This window comes from Triturus cristatus, chromosome 5_1 (genome assembly GCF_964204655.1).
Source record: "Triturus cristatus chromosome 5_1, aTriCri1.1, whole genome shotgun sequence".
NCBI classification, from domain to species: domain Eukaryota; kingdom Metazoa; phylum Chordata; class Amphibia; order Caudata; family Salamandridae; genus Triturus; species Triturus cristatus.
Window position 1 is genome coordinate 258,278,292 of NC_140587.1, and position 22,838 is coordinate 258,301,129.

Here is a 22,838-nt window from a genome sequence, read left to right on the forward strand (position 1 = left end):
GAACAGTACCGACGCGAACTAAAGGCCTTTTGGCCTGGAAAAAGTTTTTCCTAACTTGAGTCAAGATAAGCACATCCGAACCCAATGGCGGAAAAAAACAATCTGAGGATGGAGAGGATGCCCATGCGCACTGTAGTCCAGGGGAGGAGTCACCTATCCCAAGATACTTCGAAGACTCTTCCAGGACAACAACGTGCAAACATCCGGACCCAACACTAGGCGGCAATCTATGCACAGATATGAATTCAGCAGCCCACATGCCTCGAACATATTTTATCCAACCATCTTCTCTGGACTGGATATTCTCCCAAAACACAAGAAGGGGGATTTGGCAATCCCAGGGAACAACAGACCTATCAGCCTGATCGATCCCATAAAAACAAAAATTGGAAACAAGTGCAGGACTGGATAGCCGCAAGAGCTCCAGATGGTGCTTGACCTCTTCAAACCTTTTTGTGACAAGAAGGGCCTGGAGCTCAATAGTGCCAAGACCAAGTGTAAGTCCAAGGTGAGACGCTGTAACAGACGCATTCTAGTGGATGACACCCCCTTAGATCAGGTAGATCAGGTAGCTGCTTTCGATTACTTGGGCATCAGACTTGCACCCAACCTGAGCTGGGTTCACATGTCCTTAATCCAACAGACCCCAAATATAGTCAAGATTCTACGGAGGACTTCATCTAGAAGAATTGCCCCAGCACATGAAATCTATAATGCAAAGGCAATGGATCTGTATTGTATGGGGCCAAATTGTGGGGAAAAATCAAACATCAATAGTATAAATACTGTGAAGCACAGGTTTTTTAGATCTATATTTAGCCTTCCCTAAAGTACTCCACTTTTGTCAGTATATTTAGATCTAGCACAGAAGAAGTTACACAAAGAACAGAATGCAGGCTTCTAACTTTCAGGCAGCGGCTGTGGACTACCCCAGCCCTTGAACTATATTGGGTAGGAACAAGTGATCTAATGTCCGTGCAGAGAAGATCCACTGGTTTCGAACCCTAAAGGCACTCTTACAGAGATTGGAGCTTGATAATTATTGGTCCTCCCCAGAGTCGATGAGCTTGATCCCACAAGATGGGATCAAGGGGCACTACTGGGAGTTTGTAGCATAGACACAGAGCAAAGGAATATTAACGAACAAGTTACTTACCTTCGGTAACGCTATATCTGTAAGAAACATTAGTTAGTTAGATTCCTCACCTTAGAATATCCCCAGGCTGGATCCGGAAAGATTTTGTCAGCAATACCCTTGAGCGTTGCTAGGCGTCGTCTGTGGCTCCGCGTCTGTCGTCGGCGTCATGATCGCCGGGATGACATCGTCGGAGTACTTAGACGCCGCCCTCGCGTGCTGACGTCAGTTCTTGTACATAGCTTTCCGCGCCAGGAACGCAGAGCCATGCAAGAGACCGACACTGGTGCCAAAAACTCTAGGACCCTCAAAGGGATGACATCAACCCTAGATATCGTTCGCAGAAAGGGCAGGATGGGTGGGGCGGTGAGGAATCTAACTAATGTTTCTTACAGATATATCGTGACCGAAGGTAAGTAACGTGTTCATCTGAAAGAAACACGTTAGTTAGATTCCTCACCTTAGAATAGATACCCCAGCAATACCAACCCCGGAGGTGGGTCTGCGAACCAAGATCACACCAGGAAGTCCTGGAGGACGGAACGGCCAAAGAAGCCGTCTCTCGGGACTTGGCTGTCCAGGCAATAATGTTTGGCAAACGAGTGCAGCGAGGCCCACGTTGCTGCCTGACAAATGTCCTGCAGAGGGACTCCCTGACCCAGGGCAGTAGTAGCCGCTGTGGCCAGAGTCGAATGGGCCCTCAGCCCTACAGGAGGTTCCTTTTTAGCTAAGGAATAACAGGCCTTGATACACAAAACGACCCACCGAGAGATGGTTCGCTTGTGTACCGCCCGCCCCTTCTTAGCGCCCACGTAGCCAATAAAGAGTTGGTCGTCCACCTGGAACCGTATGGTGCGGTCCAGATGGAAGGACAGCGCCCGTTTTGGGTCCAAACGGTGGAGCCTCTCTTTCTCTTTCGAGGGATACAGAGGCCGAAAGAAGGTGGGCAGTGTAACAGACTGGCCGATGTGAAAGGCAGTTACCACCTTAGGGAGAAAGGAAGGACGAGTCCTTAGTGCAACTTTGTCCGGATGGACAGAAAGGAAAGGAGGCTTAGAAGAGAGAGCCTGGAGCTCACTCACCCTTCTAGCAGAGGTGATGGCAACCAGGAAAGCAGTCTTAAGTGTCAGCAGACGAAGGGGACAATTATGAAGTGGCTCAAAGGGAGCGCACATCAGATAGGTCAATACTAGATTCAAGTCCCACTGAGGCATTATGAAAGGGACAGGAGGGAACATGTGGGTAATGCCCTTAAAGAATCGAGAAACAACAGGGGATTTAAAAAGAGAAGGCTGATCAGGAAACCGCAAGAAAGCAGAAATAGCCGAAAGGTATCCTTTGAGGGTGCCCAGAGCAGAGCCCTGCTGAGCCAGGGAAAGAAGAAAGAGGAGAACCTCATAAAGAGGGGCAGAGAGGGGATCCACAGCCTTTGCTGTGCACCATGCCACAAATTTGTTCCACCTGGAGGCATATACCGATTTTGTGGAGGGACGCCTGGCTGCCAGAATAACATTACAGACTTCAGGAGGCAAATCAAATGGCATCAACTGCCGCCGCTCAATCTCCACGCATGGAGGTGGAGGCTGGACAGGTTCGGGTGGAGGACCGTCCCCTGCTGCTGCAACAGAAGGTCCTCCTGAAGAGGCAGTCGGATCGGGGGATCGATCGATAGACTGAGTAGCTCGGGATACCAGTATCTTCGTGCCCAATCCAGAGCCACAAGGATGACTTGGGCCCGGTCGCGCCTGACCTTCTTCAGCACTCTGGGCAGAAGTGGTATAGGCGGAAAGGCGTACAATAGACCGCAACTCAACTTGCGACGAAAAGAGTCTCCGAGCGAGTGCCGCCTTGGAAATTCCAACGCGCAGAACTGCTGACATTGTGCGTTCTCTTCGGTGGCGAATAGATCTAACCAAGGCTCTCCCCACTGCAGAAAGAGGCCTTGCGCCACGTCCAAGTTCAGACGCCATTCGTGATCAATCATGCACTGGCGGCTGAGCTTGTCTGCTCTGGCGTTCAGAGAGCCCGCCATATGTTGAACCACCAGGTTGATGCCCTGATGTTCCAGCCATGTCCAGAGGCGCAGAGCCTCCTGACAAAGGGTCCACGACCCCACCCCGCCCTGTTTATTGCAATACCACATGGCGGTGGTGTTGTCCGTGAACACCTGCACTACACTTCCCCGGACAGAGGGAGGGAAAGCCTTCAGTGCAAGTCGGATCGCCCGCAGCTCCAGAAGGTTGATATGGAGCCGTGACTCCGCCCGAGACCAGAGGCCTCTCATCTCCGCCTCTCCCATGTGGCCCCCCCATCCCAGGAGGGACGCATCCGTCACTACTACATGCTCCGGTTGGGGTAGGGATCTGCCACGGACCCAATCGCGGTTCGTGAGCCACCACTGCAACTGTCTGGCAGTGCCCTCCGAGATTAAAACATGGTCGGACAGGTTGCCCCGATGCTGGGCCCACAAACTTCAGGTCGCACTGCAGAGCCCGCATCCGCCATCTGGATGTAGGAGGCCATCAGACCCAGAAGCCGCAGCACCAACCTGACCGAAACCTGGGATAGAGGCCAAAAGATTGGAATGAGAGCCTTAATATCCCGTACCCGCTGTTCCGGAGGATAGACCCGGAACTGCCCCGAGTCCAGAACCGCTCCGATGAAGAGGAGCTTCTGGGAGGGACTCAGATGCGACTTCGGCACATTGATGGAGAACCCCAGCAAATGCAAGAGGTCGGCCGTAGTCTGGAGGTGGGAGACGACTGCCTGGGGCGAGCCCGCCTTCAACAACCAGTCGTCGACATAGGGGAAGACTGGAACCCATAATCTGCACAGGTGAGCTGCGACCACCACCATCACTTTCGTGAACACCCGAAGGGCACTGGTGAGGCCGAAGGGGAGCACGGTAAACTGAAAGTGCTCGTGGCCTAGCGTGAACCGCAGGTAACACCGGTGGGCCGGTAGGACGGGGATGTGGAAAGCATCCTGCAAGTCCAACGCTACCATCCAGTCTCCAGGGTCTAGGGCAGCCAGAACCTGAGCTAAGGTGAGCATCTTGAACTTCTCCTTCCGGAGGAAGGCGTTGACGCTCCTGAGGTACAAGATAGGGCCGTAGGCCCCCTTTGCCCTTCTTGGGAACCAGAAAGTAATGAGAGTAACAACCCCAACCTACTTCTGGGCCAGGAACGCGATCGATGGCCCCCTTGGCCAAGAGGGCCGTAACTTCCTCCTGCAGAAGCTGAAAGTGATCCCCCGACATGCGGTGGTACTGCGGTGGCATGGCTGGAGGGGTCGCCTCGAAGGGGAGGGAGAAGCCCCTTCGGACGATTTGCAGCACCCACCTGTCCGATGTGATGGTACGCCAGTGGAGCAGGTGATGGTGAACTCTGCCTCCAACTGGCGTGGAATGGGCCTGAAAGCATGGACTAGGAGGGCTTTGAGGCGGATGCTGTCAGGGTAGATGTGGATGGACTGGCTCGTTGTCCCCCTGCTCCGCCTTGGCGGAATCCACGTCCGCGACCGCGTTGAGGCTGGTTCTGCGGCCTGTGGCTAGACGGACGTGAGGGGGCGCCCCTTCCTTGGCCACGAAAGGCGGAAGTTTGCGGGCACGAGCTGAGAGGCCCAAGGACTTAGCCGTAGCCCTGGAGTCCCTAAAGCGCTCCAGCGCACGGTCCGCTTTGTCGCCAAAAAGGCGACTTCCATCGAAGGGTATGTCCATGAGGGTGCTCTGGATATCCCCTGAGAAACTAGTGGACCTCAGCCAGGCGTGGCGACGAATCGCCACCGTGGTCGCCATTGCCCTGCCTAGCGAGTCCGTTGTGTCCAGTCCACATCGGATTGCATGCCGTGCCGCATCCCGCCCCTCGGCAAGAGCCTAGGCAAGCCGTGTCCGGGCCTCCTCCGGACACTGGGGCAGCACGTCCTCCATCGTATCCCACAGGGAGTGGGAGTAACGGTCCAAAAGGCACGCGGTGTTGATAGACCACAATCCCAAACTAAGGGAGGAGAACAGTTTCTTCCCAAACTGTTCCAACCTTTTGGATTCCCGATCCGGGGGAGCGGACGGAAAGGAGGTCTGGGAGGTAGAGGCCTGGATAACCAGGGTCTCAGGCGTGGGATCCAAAGACAGAAAACTGGGGTCGCCCGGTGCATGGCGGTGGCACCGGGCCACGTTCCGGTCCACAGGAGGAACTGTGGAGGGCGTGGACCAGGTGCCCCTCAGAACGTCAGTCAGTCAGTGCTTCATTGAACTGCAGCAGAGGCTCCGAGGAGCTTTCTGGCGGTTGAAGCACTTCACTGAGGAGATTAGTCCTCATGGCCACAGCAGGCAGCTCCGGCCCGAGGGCTTCGGCCACCTTGCGCAGCACCACAGAAAACGTAGCACCTTCCTCCAAAGCCACGGACGGAGGAGAGACAAAGCCAGTGTCAGGGGAGGTATCAAGACCACTGGCATTCCCCAGTTCGTCTGGCCAGTCCCGAGATAACTGGCACTGCTGTGCCAGAGGGTCCTCAGACCCCTCCCGGTCGTCTCCGTCATCAGATTCCTGGTATACAGGTGGAAGGATCGGAGCCGGGCGGAACATGGCGCTGTCACCCATCGGCGCCGGATACAGCGCCGCTCCGACGTTGGGCCCGGACCGGGACTAAACCGGGGAATGGCGTCGTCCCTAGTATTAAAACATACCGACTAGGAGCAGGAATAAAATATTAGCTCACCAGCTAGGTATTTTTAACCTATTTTTCCCACCCCACACCACTGCACCACACATTTTCCAAAAACTAGGTGCTCCTACGTAGTTTGCAAGTTGCAGCATGCCTCAATCCGCAGCGGACTGAGAGGACCCCAATGATTAAGCATGCCACCTAGGGGTAACCCTGGTGGGTAAGGGGACTCTAGAAAATAAATTTTCTCTTCTATGGTTAGATTTCTAATTCCGGAAATTCCGGTATTCCGGATGTTGTGGAACTGCATTCAGTAAGAAGGGTGAGCCTAACCTTAACCTCTACCTCCCCCCGTTTTTTGATTGTAGTGACAAATGCTGCCTGTTCTGCAAACACGCAGCTACCGCTGCCAGATGCAAAAAATAGATTTATAAGCTAGTCCAGTTTGCTGTAAGTGTAACAAGTAACAGGTAATGTGTTGTATAGAAGCATCTAGAGGATTGATTTCTTGTTACTGCAATAGGCAACAAATCTTTTCCACTTTGCTGTGTAGCAAGCTCTGGTGATGGGTCTTTTTGCTTCTTTTAGAATATTCATACAGTCTGGTGGTAGGTATAAATAACCAAACTCTATGACTTCAGGAGCCATATCGCCAAGTTCAGTTCTTTGGGATTTGGATGTCTGATTTCTCCACGGTTCTGTGTGAGGAGAATGGAGGGGAGGTGCAGCTTTTGATGTGGAACTAGTGACCGCTCCAACTGGGTGGTGTAACTTGGTTGATGGGCCCATGTGGGAGCTACTAGAATTAGTGTGAACCAGATACGGAATGAGTGAGAGAGGTGGAAAAGCATAGGCAAATATCCCTGACTAGTTGGCTGTGACGAACAAGTCTGTTTGTGGGAATCACCATTGTTGAAAGTATGGAAGGAGAACCTGGGGATGAAGTTCCCATTCATGAATTTGCTGTCTCCTTCTGCTGAGGAGGTCGGCAATCTAATTGTTTACTCCGGGGAGGTGTTCTACTAGAAGATAAATCCTGTGATGGATTGCCCATTTCCAAGTGGTCTGAGCAAGTCGTGACAGTTGGAGAGAGTCCAGCCCTCCCTACTTTTGCACATAATACATTGCTGTCATGTTGTCTGTTCGGACTAGGACAGTTTTGCCTATTAGATGGGTCTGAAAAGCTTTGAGCACTAGAAAAACTGCTAGAAGCTCTAGATAGTTTATGTGGGGACTTTTGTGCTTGTTGATCCACAGGCCTTGTATTGAGTAATGTTGGAGATGGGCACCCCAACCTGTCAGAGGTGTGTCTGCTGTGAGCACGATCTGTGGAACGGGGTCAATGAAAGGCCATCCTTTTGATAAATTTGTGGGTTCCACCACTGCAGAGAGTGATGGGTACGGCCATCTATCCACACTAGATCAGTTAACTAACACTGCAATTGATTCCACTAACGTGCCAAGCACTCTTGTAGTGGACACATGTGAAGTCTTCCGCGGGGTACAATTGCAATGTAAGACGCCATCATTCCCAGCAGTTGCATGAAAGCTCTGGCAAGTAAGGCTTGGTTGGACAAACTGTAGTAGCATAGCCTGAATATTGTGAATTCTGGCCACATTGGAAGAGGCTAGAGCTTGAACTGTGTCTAGAGTGGCTCCTAGATAAGACTGCATCGGCGAAGGATGCAGGTGAGATTTTTGTACGGACTGTAAAACCCAGTTGATGAAGTAGGTCTATTGAGATCTGTGTGTGTTGTACACAATTTTGGTAAGTGTTCGCTTTGATGAGCCAGTCATCTAAATATAGGAAGACATGAATACACTGTCTCCTGAGATGAGCTATGACTACTGCCAGACATTTGGTAAATACTCTGGGCACTGTAGTCACTCCAAAGGGAAGTACTTTGAATTGGTACAATAAAACAGAACCAGACGATGGGGGTCAGACCATGTGTGCACTGGAGAGTCTATCACTTCAATTATTTACGCTAGTATTAGCGGATAGAAACGCTCAACTTCTTGTGGTCCACCGTCAAAAAACCATACACACTGTCATACAAAAATTCAATAATAATCAAGAAGGAGAGCCAAAGTCTATACATAAATTTTACAATCAAATATCGAAGTCCAAAAGAAGAAGGATCTTTATGATGTCTGCTTCATATTCTGTTCTTTGTTTTTGCATAGAGTCAAGTCATCAATATCACCCAACTTCAAAACAATTAATTTCTACAGCTGACACGTTTCGTCCCCACCTGGGACATCATCAGGGCTTCAATCTGTACAGAATTTGTTTTCCCCTTTATTAATCTCTTCTTATCTTCTTCCTAATCATCTATGAACGTCCAGAATTATATTGCTCCCGCGTATAACAAACTATTATCCAAATCTTCCTTCCATACAAGTTTCCAAATAAGCAAATTCCAAACGACGTGAAATCCTTAATCCTTTTTAACATTAACGATCTTATGAAGTCTATTCCTCCATTCTGTCAAAAGCATCCTCAGTTCGGCCCGATAAAGGAAGAAGTTAAAAAGAGGGAGGAATAAAGGGAAAAGAAACTTCTGTACAGATAGAAGCCCTGATGTTGTCCCAGGTGGGGACGAAATGCGTCTGCTGTAGAAATTGTTACTTTGAATTGGTAGTGCTTGCCTGCTATTACAAATCTGAGGTATTTGCGATAAGCTGGGTGAATTGGAACATGAAAATTAGTCTTAAGTCTAGAGTAGACATAAAATCTGCCTTTTGTAAAAGTGGAAGTACCTGTTGAAGGGTCACCATGTGAAAGTGTTCTGACAGTATATATTAGTTTAACTCTCAGAGATCCAGAATAGGTCTTAGGGAACCATGCTTTTTGGGAATGAAGAAATACAGAGAGTAAACCCCTGAGCCTTGGTAGTGTGATAGAACCGGCTCTATAGCTCCTTTCAGTAACAGAGAATGCACTTCCTGTTCTAGCAATTGTAGGTGTTCTGGAGACAATTTGTGAGATCGAGGTGGAATACTTGGGAGGATTGCTGGTAAGCTTCAGGTAATAACCATGTTGGATAATTCCAATCACCCATTTGACCGTTATTATAGATTGCCAAATGGGGAGAAATTGTTGAAGTCTTCCCCTGACATGTGTGGTATGATCGGGGGAAGCGTGGGTAAGTCACTGCTAATTAGGGGAAGGGGAGTTACGGGGTGTGTTGCCGTTACCCCGATCTTTAGAGTTGTTCCCTTTATAAGCTCCTCGAAAAAAGCCTCTTGAGGGAGAGGACTGGTTATTAACTTTGTAGGTAGAGGTATTCTGGTTTGAGGATGTGGCTTTGGACCCTCCTCGGTAAAAGGAACGAGGAAAGGAGCCTCTGTTTGAAGGAGACTGGAGCGCTCCCATGGAAATGGCTACTTCAGTGCCCTTTTAAAAAGAAATTCTAGTGCTTGATCTACCTCAGAACCGAAATGTTTCTCATCAAATGGTGTGTTTATAATGGATTGTTGGACTTCGGGCATAAACCCGGAGATCCTTAATCAAGCATGTCTTCTAAGCAAAATGCTAGTGTTGACCTCTCTAGCTGCAGTATCGGCAGCGTCTAGAGCACACCTTACGGAAAAATTTGAAATTAGTTTTCCCTCATTACCAAATCCTGCGCTTTTGGTTTATGCGCATCTGGGAGATATTGAAGCAATTGGTCCATTTCATCCATGTGTGCCCTGTCATACCTGACTGAAACGCCCTTTGCAATACGCCAGTGATTTGCAGCTTGAGCAGCTATGCCCTTGCCAGAAGCGTCTATTAACTTAAACTGTTTATCTGGTGGAGGGGCGTCCCCTGATGTTTGGGAGTTAGCCTGCTTACGAGCATTGGACACTACCAGTGAATCTAATGGCAACTTGCCTTTGGTAAATACTGGGTCTGTTGGGGAGGCCTTATACTTCTTGTCAACTCTAGTAGTCAAGATATGTGCCTGCACGGAGTCTTTAAAAATGTCATTAGCGTGTCTTAACATGCCTTTAAGCATAGGATGTGTTTGTGACAACCTATGTGTGGATCCTAAGGTCTTGAACAAAAAATCCTCCTATAATGATTCTTTGTGCAGTGCCACCCCGTGGTATTGTGCAGATCTGGCAATAAGTTCTTGATGGGATACATTGTCCTCTGGAGGAGATGGCTTGGTTGGGTAAAGGTCAGGGTCATTATCTGCTGGAGGATCAATAGTGTAATCTGTCCATGGATCTAGAGGTAAATGTGTACCCCCATTATCAATATCATCGTCATCATGGTGAGATTGTGGAGAATCCTCAGGTGTGATTTGCAAACGATTTAAAGGTGGAGAAGGGGATGATGGTGGTGGATGAACAGGACTCGTAGCAACAGACTTTCTTTAAAGGGATCTTGTAAGGAGTGTCCTCATCAGGAAGCTTGTGTTTCTGAGGTAGCTTGTTATGAATATGACAAGTTTCAGGGTTGATATACAGTGTCTTTTGTTTAGGATCCATTTTTGGAGGAACAAGGTCTAATTACGGACCCGAAGGGACATCTTTTGGTTTCGGAGCTGGCATTTTCGTTGCTAGAGTGGCCTGGCCTTTGGGTACTGTAGATTTCGGCTCTTAAGACTGCTTGACTTTCGGCATGGAGGGTTTCGGCTCTGAGCCTAATTTCCTTTTGGAACCTGAAGGCTTCGGTTCAGACGAGGATTTCTGTCGACTCATTACAGAGTCGGAAAGCTTGACTGGCTGTTTCAGAGCCGGGCCTGGAGGCAGGGTCTCTGAGACGCTGTCTCGGTGCCGAACTTGGCCAGAAGTCAGAGGTGGTGCAGAAGCCTTGTGCTTTTTGTGAGTGGTTTGGAGGGGCAAAGGTTCTTTTGTACTCACGTCACTTTGTCACTGCGGCAGTTCTTCGGCATTGAGGTCTATCCGAGCTCCGAGTCAGAGTCCCGCATTAAGAAGGCTTCTTCCTCCCCTGGCGCTGATGCCTCAACATTTTCCTGACCAGAATCTTCACCAAAGATGTCCAACGTATGTTCGATGCTTTGACGCTACATCTCTCTACGTCGAGCCCGACAATCGCTAAAAGTTTTCTTCAAAACGATCTGCAAGCGTATCAGTCTTCTTCCTTGTGCTCCAGAGACAAAGCACAAGTTACACACCCTGTGTGAGTCAGTGCGCGGATACTTCGTGTGGCGCTGAGGGCAGAATTTGAGCAGTGTCCGTTCCATCGACAGAGAGCTGAACCAACGCGGTTAGGCCCGAAGGCAGCCAACGAAGCTTTCTGATTGAAAAGTAGATTCCACTGACCGATAGGATACGGTGAAAAGTAGGTAATGCGTATGATACATTACTGCTGAGGGTAAAGAGGATTGCGTGTCGAGGGGAACCCGAAGAACGGTTTCGAACCGGAGCGCAGCAATACACGTCCAAACCTGATCACAGAAAAAAACTATCTAACAATGGAGTCGATGACCATGCGCACTATCATCAAAAGGAGAAGTCACCTTACCTCGTGATTAGTAAAGACGTCTTAGAAAAACAACTTGCAAACATCTGGACCCAACACTAGATGGCAGGAGTATGCAAAACATGTGTATTTACAGCACACATACTAAGAAGGGGGATCCCTGTCAGCAAATAAGGGCAGGTAAAGCAGGGGAAAGAGAGAACAACCAATCAAAGGGATTAGCCTGCCGCAATAATTTATAGAGGCCCTAGGAGAGGGTCCTGGAATAGACTAATCACACATCGGTGAAGACAAGAATGGAATTGTTTAATTAAACAAAATCATCATTTTTATTTTTCAAATAATCAAATCATTGAATCAGATAGATACAAAATACATGTATAGTAAAAGCAAATGTCATCATCGAATAGATTCAAACACACAGTCCCACAGCCTCATTCAAAACACACAAGCATACTATCACACAAACCAACTCAATGAGTATCATCATTTATACTGCACACAGGAAATATTTTTTATATATATACACTTCGGCAATGTAAGTTGCAATGAAACAATTGCCAAATGAAAGTAAGAAAACAAGTTCATAGTTGTCATCCACAGAATATATATGGGTGGCGAAGGTCCAACTACCCAGCAGCAATGAAAACAACAAAGCGTGTTTCGGTGCCTAGCCCCATCCAGGGCTACAACTTCATCAGGGCGAAGATGGACAAGAGGTGTGGGACAAACACACCTGGTGGTATCAAATGTGGGGCAATTCAAATATTCTCCGGAGACTTCCTGCGCTTTAGAATAGAATAGTTTCCAACGGATATAATTCGCGGTCCAGGAAGGTCCAATAGGATGAAAAACGTATGGTCAAAGTCCACCAAAGAGGGGGGTAATAGAGATTATCGCTTCAAACGATAAGATCAGAGTACTGCAGATGGCGATTGGGTTTGGTGCCAAATTCCAGACTGGGGTTCTGTGAGTCCAAATAACCAATTCAGGATGAGGAAAGGTTTCCGACTGCCCCGTAGCCTTCGTTCTCGAAAATCGAGGACCCGCTCCTAGGGCCTCTGTAAATTATTGCGGCAGGCTAATCCCTTTGATTGGTTATTTACAGCACACATGCCTTGAACATAAAGTTATAAATAAAATGTTATGCTAGCTATGCATCTTTGCCGTGGTATGACTAAATCCTCCATTCCTTTTTGGATATTTTGTTATTCAAAATATCCTTCATCTTATCAGAGGCTGGAAAAGAGTGCAAGTTGAAATGAATGACGTGCACGCCCATAATTTGTGTTGATGCCAGTGGCACATGCAGAGCCTATGAACCTTGGGCACCGAGATCAGTGCAAATGTCCTAACTACCATCCAGGAAGAGAAACTTGTGAAGAATCTACACGATCAATGGAAAACAATGCCTCAAAAACGAACTGCTTCCTTTACATACTGTTTTATAAGCAGCGATGTGTAACATGTAGGAGTGGACTGAATGTTTAATTTCGCCCGAGGAATTTGGCGAAGAGTAACACAGAGTTCTGAGCAAACTCTGCCAATCACTGCGTGACAGAATTTTTTCCTGTGAGGCTCCAGAAATGGCAGCGCGAGCGAGATTTGGCGTCCCATACACCACTTTCTAACGCAGTCAGAGGGATGCTTCCCAAATAGATTTCCTGCCGCTAGAGTAGATTTTCTACTTAAACAGCAGCAAATTCAATTTGAATGGCCGCACGCGTTAGCGTACCGCATGGTGCCTTTCGCGCTGATATTTCAGTGCTGCTCCCGCTACAAGCACAAAATTGCAGCACAAAATTGCTGCATGAGCAGTGCAACATGCATATTTCCACCCGTTGGCTGAACTCTGCAGAATCTCGCTGATTTTTTATGGTAACTTCGCAGAATCCCATAGAGTGAAACCCCAAAAGTTCAACCCACCCTTAGCTAGTAAAGTGTAGATGGAAATTGCAGCATATTGTTCCTAACAGCAGACATGTTCGCTAACCATGCCTTCCCACAAACCCCCCCGTTACACATCTTTAACTGGACACACATTCCAATGTATACTAGACTTATCTCTTCACTATACGCACAAAAATAGCAACATATTTGGTTCAGCTTTGGATTAGGATCAGCAACAACTACACCTACCTGAATCATGAAGCCTTTTTCTTCATCCATTTCACAGATGCACCTCACTATTTCATTTATAGCATCCTCTTCATCTTGGGATTCTTCAAAATTAGTTGAATCAAAATCTTGATTATATTCATCACCACTTAGAAGCAAACTTTCAGTGGAAGAGTTGTCCAGGAACTCCACATCAGAGAGATCTAGAACATTAATTTAGCAAAATGTAACCAAATTTATACACAGCCGACATTCACATATGCAAGTGTTGAAACAGAAGTCTCCTGCTGTGCTAGCCTACTTATCTAGGTTTACTGGAGAGTGATGTGTATTTGCCCCAGCGAGCGTGGCGATCATGCAAGCAAACAGGAGCTGCAACCTGATTTCTAAGAGACTGCAGCCCTCTCAATCCAGGCTTTGCGGTGATGGATTGTTTTGGCAGTGAGACTATTTAGTGAAGCAACATCTTTCTTTAACAAGGCTATGCATTAATAGAAGGTGAAAGCATGATTGCAGTGCAGGGGGGCACATGTCTTTTCACCCATAGCCCTGTGGAGAGACTAGATATGAGTTTCACATTAAAAGATCAATTGATACAGAATAAGCTGGGTCCTCTGACTAAGTTCCATCTGGAAAACCTGTGTGTGCGTGCATGTATGTGGATGCGTGATTCACAAATATACAGGCGAGTGTGGGAGTCTGCTGTACCACACACGTGCACAAAATGGTGGTTACTTTTGTGCTGAGGTAGTGATGTTGATCAGCGACATCCAAGTGTTCATCTGCACCTAGTCTGCTCCCCTTGCCAAAGAAAAAAGTTACTTACTTGTAACACTACAGTTCTCCAGCATTGGTAAGTTGTCCTAGGCAGCCCAAACGCTGTAATGAATATGCTACTTACCAGTATGCATCTGTTCTTGGCATGTAGGGCTGCTGACATTCATATCTGTGCATAGATCGCCGCCTAGTGTTGGGTCCGGATGTTTGCACGTTGTTGTCCTGGAAGAGTCTTCGAAGTATCCTTGGATAGGTGACTCCTCCCCTGGACTACAGTGCGCATGGGCATCCTCTCCATCCTCAGATTGTTTTTCGCCATTGTGGCAGTGATGGAGTAGATACAGAAAGTGATGACCATGCTTGCAGTAATTCTGAGAGCTGCAGCTGCGACAGGCGCCGGGGAGGAGGGAGGGCGATATGAATGTCAGCAGCCCTACATGCCAAGAACAGATGCATACTGGTAAGTAGCATATTCAGTTCGAGGCATGTGGGCTGCTGAATTCATATCTGTGCATAGAATACATAGCAGTGCCCTCTATTAGCGGCGGCTACCCGTGCCAGCTGCAGCGGTCTGAAAAAGTGTCTTGAGAACAGCCTGTCCTACAGCTGCCTGCTGTTTTGACTGCACATCTACACAATAGTGTTTTGTAAATGTGTGTGTAGTGGACCATGTGGCTGCTCTGCATATATCATGCAGGGGAATATTTCCTAGGAAGGCCATGGAAGCCCCCAACTTACGTGTTGAGTGGGCTCGTGGTGGAATAGTTAATGTGCGTTTTGCCTTTTGATAACAGATTTGAATACACTTAACTATCCATCTGGCTATCCCTGCTTTGGAGATGGCGTTACCTTTGTGGTGTGGGGCAAAGGCAACGAACAGTTGTTTTGTCTTCCTGAATGGTTTAGTCCTGTCTATGTAGTACATGAGGGCCCTCCGTACATCTAGTGTATGTAGTGCCCTTTCTGCAACAGTTTGTGGGTTTTGGAAGAAAACGGGCAGTTCAATAGTCTGATTCATGTGGAACTGCGATATTACCTTGGGCATGAATTTGGGGTTGGTACGTAGTACGACCCTGTTGGCGTGAACCTGAATAAATGGCTCTTGAACGGTTAGTGCCTGGAGTTCACTAACTCTTCTGAGGGAAGTGATCGCTACTAGGAAGGCCACTTTCCAGGTAAGGAATTGAATCTCGCATGAGTGTAGAGGTTCAAAGGGTGGACCCATCAGGCGTGTGAGGACCAAGTTGAGGTTCCACATTGGGGCCGGTGGGTGACTAGGTGGAATGACTCGTTTGAGCCCTTCCAAGAATGCTTTGATGGCAGGCACTCTGAATAGAGAGAGGTGCTGCCTGGTTTGCAGATGGGCTGATATTGCGGTCAAATGGACACGTATAGAGGTGTACGCCAGATTGCATCGGTATAGGTGTAAGAGGTAACAGATGATGTTGTGGATGGATGCGTCCAGTGGGTTGATGTCATTATTACCGCAATAAATGACGAACCTTTTCCATTTGGCTGCATAGCAAGCCCTGGTAGTGGGTCTCCTGGCCTCCTTGATGATGTCCATACAGTCAGGTGGTAGGTTGAGATAGCCAAACTCTAGGACTTCAGGAGCCAGATCGCCAGGTTCAGCTGTTGCGGATCTGGGTGCTGAACCTCTCCATGGTTCTGCGTCAAATGCGCGGGTTTGATCCGCAGCCTTTGATGCGGCACCACGGAAAGTTCGAGGAAGGTGGTGTACCACGGCTGGCGTGCCCACGTGGGAGCAACTAGGACGAGTGTCAGGGAGTGTTGTCGTAGTTTGCGAGCTACCAGCGGTATCAACGGCGCTGGGGGAAAAGCGTACGCAAATCTGCCGGACCAGTTCATCCATATCGCATTGCCCTGCGACTGCGGATGTGGGAATCTGGCGGCGAAGCTTTGGCATTTTGCGTTTTCGCTTGTCGCGAATAGGTCTATCTCTGGATGACCCCACTGCTGGAAGTACGGTTGGAGTACTGATGGGTGTAACTCCCACTCGTGCATCTGGTGGCTGTGTCTGCTGAGCAAATCCGCCATCTGGTTGTCCTTGCCAGGGAGGTGTTCCGCCATGAGGAACATGTTCCTTTGAATGGCCCACTTCCACATGCTCTGAGCCAGATGAGACAACTGTGGAGAGTGTGTTCCTCCCTGCTTCTGTATGTAGTACATGGCAGTCATGTTGTCCGTCCGGATCAATACGACTTTGTTGCACAGATGTACTTTGAATGCCTTCATGGCCAGGAAGATTGCCATCAGTTCCAGAAGGTTGATGTGCATCTTCTTTTGTTGTGTAGTCCATAGTCCCTGCACTGTGTAGTGGAGTACATGAGCTCCCCATCCCTGGAGAGACGCGTCCGCTGTCAGTACTATTTGTGGAACAGGCTCTTGGAATGGTCGGCCCTTGCAAAGGTTTTGTGGATTCCACCAATGCAGAGAGTTGTATGCCCGACCGCTCACCAACACTAGGTCTTTCAAATGTCCTTGAGCCTGATTCCACTGACGTGCTAGGCACTCCTGAAGTGGGCGCATATGTAACCTCGCGTGCGGGACTATGAAGATGCAGGAGGCCATCATGCCTATCAACTGCATAAACACTCGCGCTGGAAGCGAGTGATTGGGTTTGAACTTGGAGATCAGCAGTTGTATGCTGTTGATCCTCACTAAATTTGGCTGAGCTGTGGCCGCCAGAGTGTCTATAGTCGCACCTAGGTACTGTTGTACGTGTGCGGGCTGGAGATGGGACTTTGGGTAATTTAGTGAGAATCCCAGACTGTGAAGAAGGTGAATGGTGCGGGACATGTGGCTTGCACATTGCTGGGCTGACTTCGCTTGAACGAGCCAGTCGTCTAGGTAGGGGTAGACGTGTATATGCTGCCTCCGTAAGTGTGCTGCCACCGTAGCTAGGCACTTCGTGAAAACCCTGGGCGCTGTTGTCACGCCGAAGGGAAGGACTTTGAACTGATAGTGCTGCCCCTGAACAGTGAACCTGAGGTATTTTTTGTGTGAGGGGTGGATGGGTATGTGAAAGTACGCATCCTTGAGGTCCAGTGAGGCTAGGAAGTCTCCCTGCTTGAGAAGCGGAAGGACTTGCTGTAGGGTGAGCATGTGAAAGTGCTCTGAAAGAATGTACTGGTTCAGGGGTCTCAGGTCTAATATAGGCCTGAGCGACCCGTCCTTCTTTGGAATTAAAAAGTAGAGGGAGTAAACCCCCGTACCCTGCTCGTGGATGGGTACGACCTCTATAGCGCCTTTTTGAAGCATACTTTGCACCTCTTGCTGTAAGAGTGTTAAGTGCTCTGAGGACATAGGACGGTTTCTTGGTGGTATTGTGGGCGGAGTGGAGGTTAACTCCAGACAGTAACCGTATTTTACAATATCTTTGACCCACCTGTCCGTGGTGATGGAGTTCCACGTGGACAGGAACCTTTGTAGTCTTCCCCCGACAGGTGTTATGTGGTCGGGAGGAAGGGAGAGGGCGTCACTGCTTGTTCTTGGGGGAGGACCTGGTGTTGCCGTAGCCACGTCCTCTGCCCTTTGTACTGGAGCCACGATATCCACCTCGGGTGTTTTTATCGTAGGTGGTCTGTGTATTGCCTTTGTTATACGTTTGTTGTGACCCCTGTCCTCTACCTGCCCCCTTGTTTCCGGGGCGACGAAAGGAGCCGCTCCGAAAGGACTGAGTTTGGAGGGCGCCCATGGACTTTGCAGTGTCCGTGTCCTTTTTTATCTTTTCGAGGGTGGTGTCAACCTCTGGGCCGAATAAATAGTTGGGGTTGACGGGCTGGTTCAGTATGTTGTTTTGTACCTCAGGCTTGAATCCTGAGATTCGTAGCCAGGCATGTCGTCGCAGCATGACGCTTGTGTTTATGGCCCTGGCAGCCGTGTCTGCAGCATCTAGTGCACATTTGATGGAAGCATTTGTGAGTAGCTGTCCCTCTCTGATAAGGATTTCTGCACCTTCTTTGAACTGGTCAGGGAGATGTTGGAGTAGTTGCTCCAAGGTGTCATAGTGCGCTCTATCGTAGCGAGCGAGGAGCGCTTGAGTGTTGGCTATGCGCCATATGTTGGCAGCCTGGGCGGCAACCCGCTTGCCGGAGGTCTCTAGCACCTTGGACTCTTTGTCCGGGGGAGGAGCGTCACCTGTCGTTTGCGAGTGTGCCCTCTTGCGAGCATTCGCTACGACGATGGAGTCGAGTGGTAATTGTCCTTTGATGTAAGTAGGATCCCCAGGTGCTGATCTGTATTTTTTATCAATCCTGGGGTTTATCACTCGTGCCCTGGTGGGTTCCTTGAAAATGTCCTTAGCTGGTTTGAGGACCCCCTTCAGCATTGGCAGAGTTTTTACATGTCTTTCTGAGGATGCAAAAGTGTCCATTAGAAAGTCATCCTCGATGGTATCTGAGTGAAGCTGTACCCCATGGTTATTTGCAGCACGTTCAATAAGAGCGTTGAACGCCGCAGTATCCTCCGTGGGAGATGTTTTTGCCCCATAGAGTTGTGGGTCCTGTGTATCGAGAGGTGCACTGGGGTCTGCAGGGTCGCCCCAAGTTTGATCAGGGTCCTGCTGGTCATCAGGGTCTGTGTCTACATGGTAGGGTGCTTGGTCATCCATGTAGTCCTCCAATGCATCCGTGTCGGAGCGTGTGGGGGAGAACCGGTGTGGATCCTGGTAGGAGGAATGGAACGGTTCATAAAGGAGAGGTTCTGATTCCACAGGCAGCTTCCTTTTTAGTGGGATCCTGAAAGGGTCCAATGGCGGTTCCGAAGTTATTCTTCGGTCGTGGAGAATCATCCTGCCAGTGTCGGCGTCGATGACACGTGACGGAGACGTCTCGTCCGGTGGAACCGGAGTCTGGGTAACCCGTGTCCTGAGTTGGAACATCTTCGGGATTGTTGACAGAGGCAAGCCGAAGGTAATGTTGGCTGGCCCCGTAGAGGTTGCCGGAGCTCCGATCGGGTCTTTGAGGGCCGCCGTGGTTTTGTTGCTTTGCGTCGCAGCAGGCCGCACTTGGGGCGTCTTTGAGGCTTTGGGACCGGGCAGGTTCGTAGAGCCGGGCGTGGATTTTTTCGGTGCCGGCGGGTCCTCGAGTCGAGGTGTGGAGATCACCGTCGACGTCCTCGATACGTGAGGCTTCGGCGTCGTCGAGGGAGCGACGCGAGGCGAAGCAGGCGGTATTGCCCTCGGTGTAGCTGGCGTCGGTAGCCGAGTAGGTTTCTCGGTGCCGATGGCCTTTTTCCGTTTGTCGACTCCGATGTCGCCCGATTCCAGTTCGGCACCGAAGTCCCTCTTGGTGCGGTCGGTGCCGACGCGTTGCGCTGGCGTCGAAGGCGTGGAAGGCCTCGATCCGACCAGCGCCACTTTCAGTTTCGGTTTCGTATGAACCGGAGCAGCTTTCGGTTTCGGTTTCGTGGTAGGGAAACCAGCTGGCTTATGCAGCAATGGCTGCCGCTGAACGTCCGAGGCCGGGCCCGAGGGCGGGGCCGAAGAACTACAGGATGGGTCTCGGGTAAGGCCCGAAGGCGATCCCTCGACCGGAGCCAAAGGCTGTGGCGCTGGTGTTTCTTCGGTTTGAACAGGTAGGCCTTGTTCATCATTGGAGCTACTCTCTTCGGCCCCTAAGGCCTCCTCGTCGTCTCCTACCTCGGTGTCGTCTTCACCTCTGTGGAAGAGTGACTCGTCGCCCTCGTCCGATCCGGGGTCGTGTTCGGAAACGGGACTGGAGGGTATGACTTCTAATTCTTCGACGTCGGCCTCGTCGAAGATGTCTGTTGGGGCCGGTGCCGCGTGCCGCGCCTCGAGTCGCGCCGCTCTTCGGTTCCTTAGAGTCTTCTTGGAACGGAACCGGGCACAGGCCATGCATGTCGATTCGTCGTGGTCCGGCGAAAGGCATTTGTTGCACACCGGATGGACGTCGATGTGTGGGTACTTCGCATTGCATACCGGACACCTTTTGAATGGCGTCCTGGATTCCATCGTCGAAGTAGTCGATGGACAGGTAAATGCGAAAGAAGTCGGTGCTGAAAGTTAGTAAACTAACAAAATTCTATCGAAACCCGATCGATAAACAGTACCGACGCGAACTAAAGGCCTTTTGGCCTCGACCAAATATTTTCCTAACTTGAGCTAAGATAGCACATCCGAACCCAATGGCGGAAAAAAACAATCTGAGGATGGAGAGGATGCCCATGCGCACTGTAGTCCAGGGGAGGAGTCACCTATCCAAGGATACTTCGAAGACTCTTCCAGGACAACAACGTGCAAACATCCGGACCCAACACTAGGTGGCGATCTATGCACAGATATGAATTCAGCAGCCCACATGCCTCGAACATAACAGTTACACGGACATTTGATGCATGGAGCTGCCGAGTACTCTCCTGTATCGGACATGACTCACATATTACTTATGGAAATGTTTCTTTTATATTCATTTAATTTCAGGAATCTGACTACTTTCATTTTCTTAAGAGCCATAATTTGACAGTCACTATAAAGGACAGCCCAGAGGAAGTTAGTTGGAAAGAATCTGTCCAGCGACGAGACACATGTTGCTTCGATGGAACCAATACTCCAAGGATTTAATATTTGTGCACAATAAACATTGAGAAGAATACCTCATATATGAATGTTGGTTATTTGTGGCTGTAATAACTGAGAAGATTTATTCCCAACTTTGCAGATTGCTCTTTTGGAGTGCATGGTGACCGATTTATACTGTATGGACATTCTCCTCTTTGAGGAATTATGGTGGTATTTCCCCCTGCAACACCAGCTGATTGTTGATTGTATTTGATAATAGTTTGCTGTTGATGAAATTAGTGACATCTGGGCTTGTGAGCGCCAACAGTACCCAGCCACCGAATTTTGTATAAACTAACAGTTAAATGTAACCGGATAGATGAGCCATTCGGACCCAGTTGCGCAAATTGCAGTGAATATGGGATAATTTGATGCAGCAAAGAGAGCCAACACAGACCTAGATTAGGGCCCCACAAATACAATTTTTTTCACTTGACTTCTTATGTTTTTTTTTGTAGATGAAGCTCTATCTTGGGCAAGGTCGCACTGGGAGAAAAAATGGGCCTGGGCACCAAAATAAAAGTAGCATCATTAGTGAAGTAAAAAGCTAACAATAAAGCGGGAATATCAGGGAAATCAACAGGAAAAACCGTCTCACCTGGTCATATAACCGGCATACAACTGTTAAAAATAAATGGCCCACACACTAGTCGGTCCGACCAGCCCACCGGGCACTGCCTTATTGCCCTACAGGTTAGTCTGACCCTCATCTTGGCATAGTATCTTTTGGCAGGCCTCCAGAATGTCTAGGAGGAAAAACACACTGTGCACCAGAGCTTTACTGACAAGTACATGGGTACTGGATTGGGATGCAGAATGTGACATTTACAACAAGGATGGAAGTTCACAACTGGCACTTGCAGGATGAAAGGTACTTCCAAGGTGGTCCATGTACCAATATTACATGGGCTAAGCCAGGGATTTTAGCATTAGACAGCACAATTCTTGCTTCATCTTGGACAACACCATGAGAATGTGGGGGAATGGAGGAAAGGTGTAAGCAAAATTTGTTGAAGAGCTTTACTAGCTTTCAATGATTTTTAGGAGGACATAAATTCATTTTCCTCATCAACCAGTCGTCTACATTGGGGACCACTTGGTGTGACATCTGGTTTATGCATGATTGCTGTGAGAGTGATGGTGTGGAACTTACCATACTTTGCAATTTACATTTTAAATTTTATTTAATTTGCATCCATAACTGTACTTTGAATGGGTTTAAGTGAATTTATGTGCTTTTTAAAACATATATTAAGGTGTTATAAACAAGGGGCAGGCTTGTGGTAGGTTCCTGCGTATGACCAGAAATGGGCAGCCAACATGAGCAGAATTTTGGATTAGTCTCCCAATGAGTCTTTCCTTGTGGAAATGTACATTTGGATTCTTGATAATCAATGCTTGGATATCACTAACTCTCCTAGCCGATGTTAAGGCCAATAATAAGAGTCTGCTATATAATGTATTAAAATGTGCCCTTAGTGGGTTTGAAGGGAGGTTTTTATCAACTTAGCCAGGACCTTGATCAGTTCCCGCTCCAGTGTAATCACTTTTCAGGTGTAAACACTCTCCAACAATTGTTTGATTATTCTATAGGCCAAGCATGGAAGTGAAGCCAGAAGAGCAATACACCATTGATATGGTTGCCAAAAGGACATTAACAGTGGCATGTTCAAGTTCAGATTTCACTATCTAATAATTAATTTAGTACTGGATGACGGTGCTTAATTTGTAAAAAAAATAAATGCTAGGGTTCTCATCAGGAGCCCACTGCAGCATGCACCACACATTGCCCCTCCTATACTGCCAATGATAGTAAGAAAACAACTACTAACTATCACACTCCTACAAGTGTGCCAATTCAGACTACTTCAGGCCCCCAAAGCTTAAGTATGGCTTGGGCGGCAGGTAACAGCCATTTTCAATGTATATTGAATTAATAATTAACTGTTGTTGTGGTCATATCTAAATTAGGCAGACACCACAAGCTTGTGGCAGACTGTCACAAGCACTAGTGTTGACAATTAAGCGCCAGTGCCAAGCACCAGAAACCACTGGCTCAAATTAAACACTGTCGGATGTGATTCTGAGGTTGCAGAGTGCAGACC

General features: G+C 48.6%; 1 protein-coding gene across 3 annotated transcripts in view; it reads right to left on the minus strand.

Moving 5' to 3' along the window:
• PHF20L1 (PHD finger protein 20 like 1) overlaps positions 1-22,838 on the minus strand; it is an 802,667-nt gene that overhangs the window by 247,307 nt on the left and 532,522 nt on the right. For all 3 annotated transcript variants that reach the window (XM_085604898.1, XM_085604900.1, XM_085604899.1), the window contains one exon: positions 13,377-13,558. In XM_085604898.1, coding sequence (XP_085461024.1) covers positions 13,377-13,558 — 182 coding nt within the window. The remainder of the gene's footprint in view (positions 1-13,376; positions 13,559-22,838) is intronic.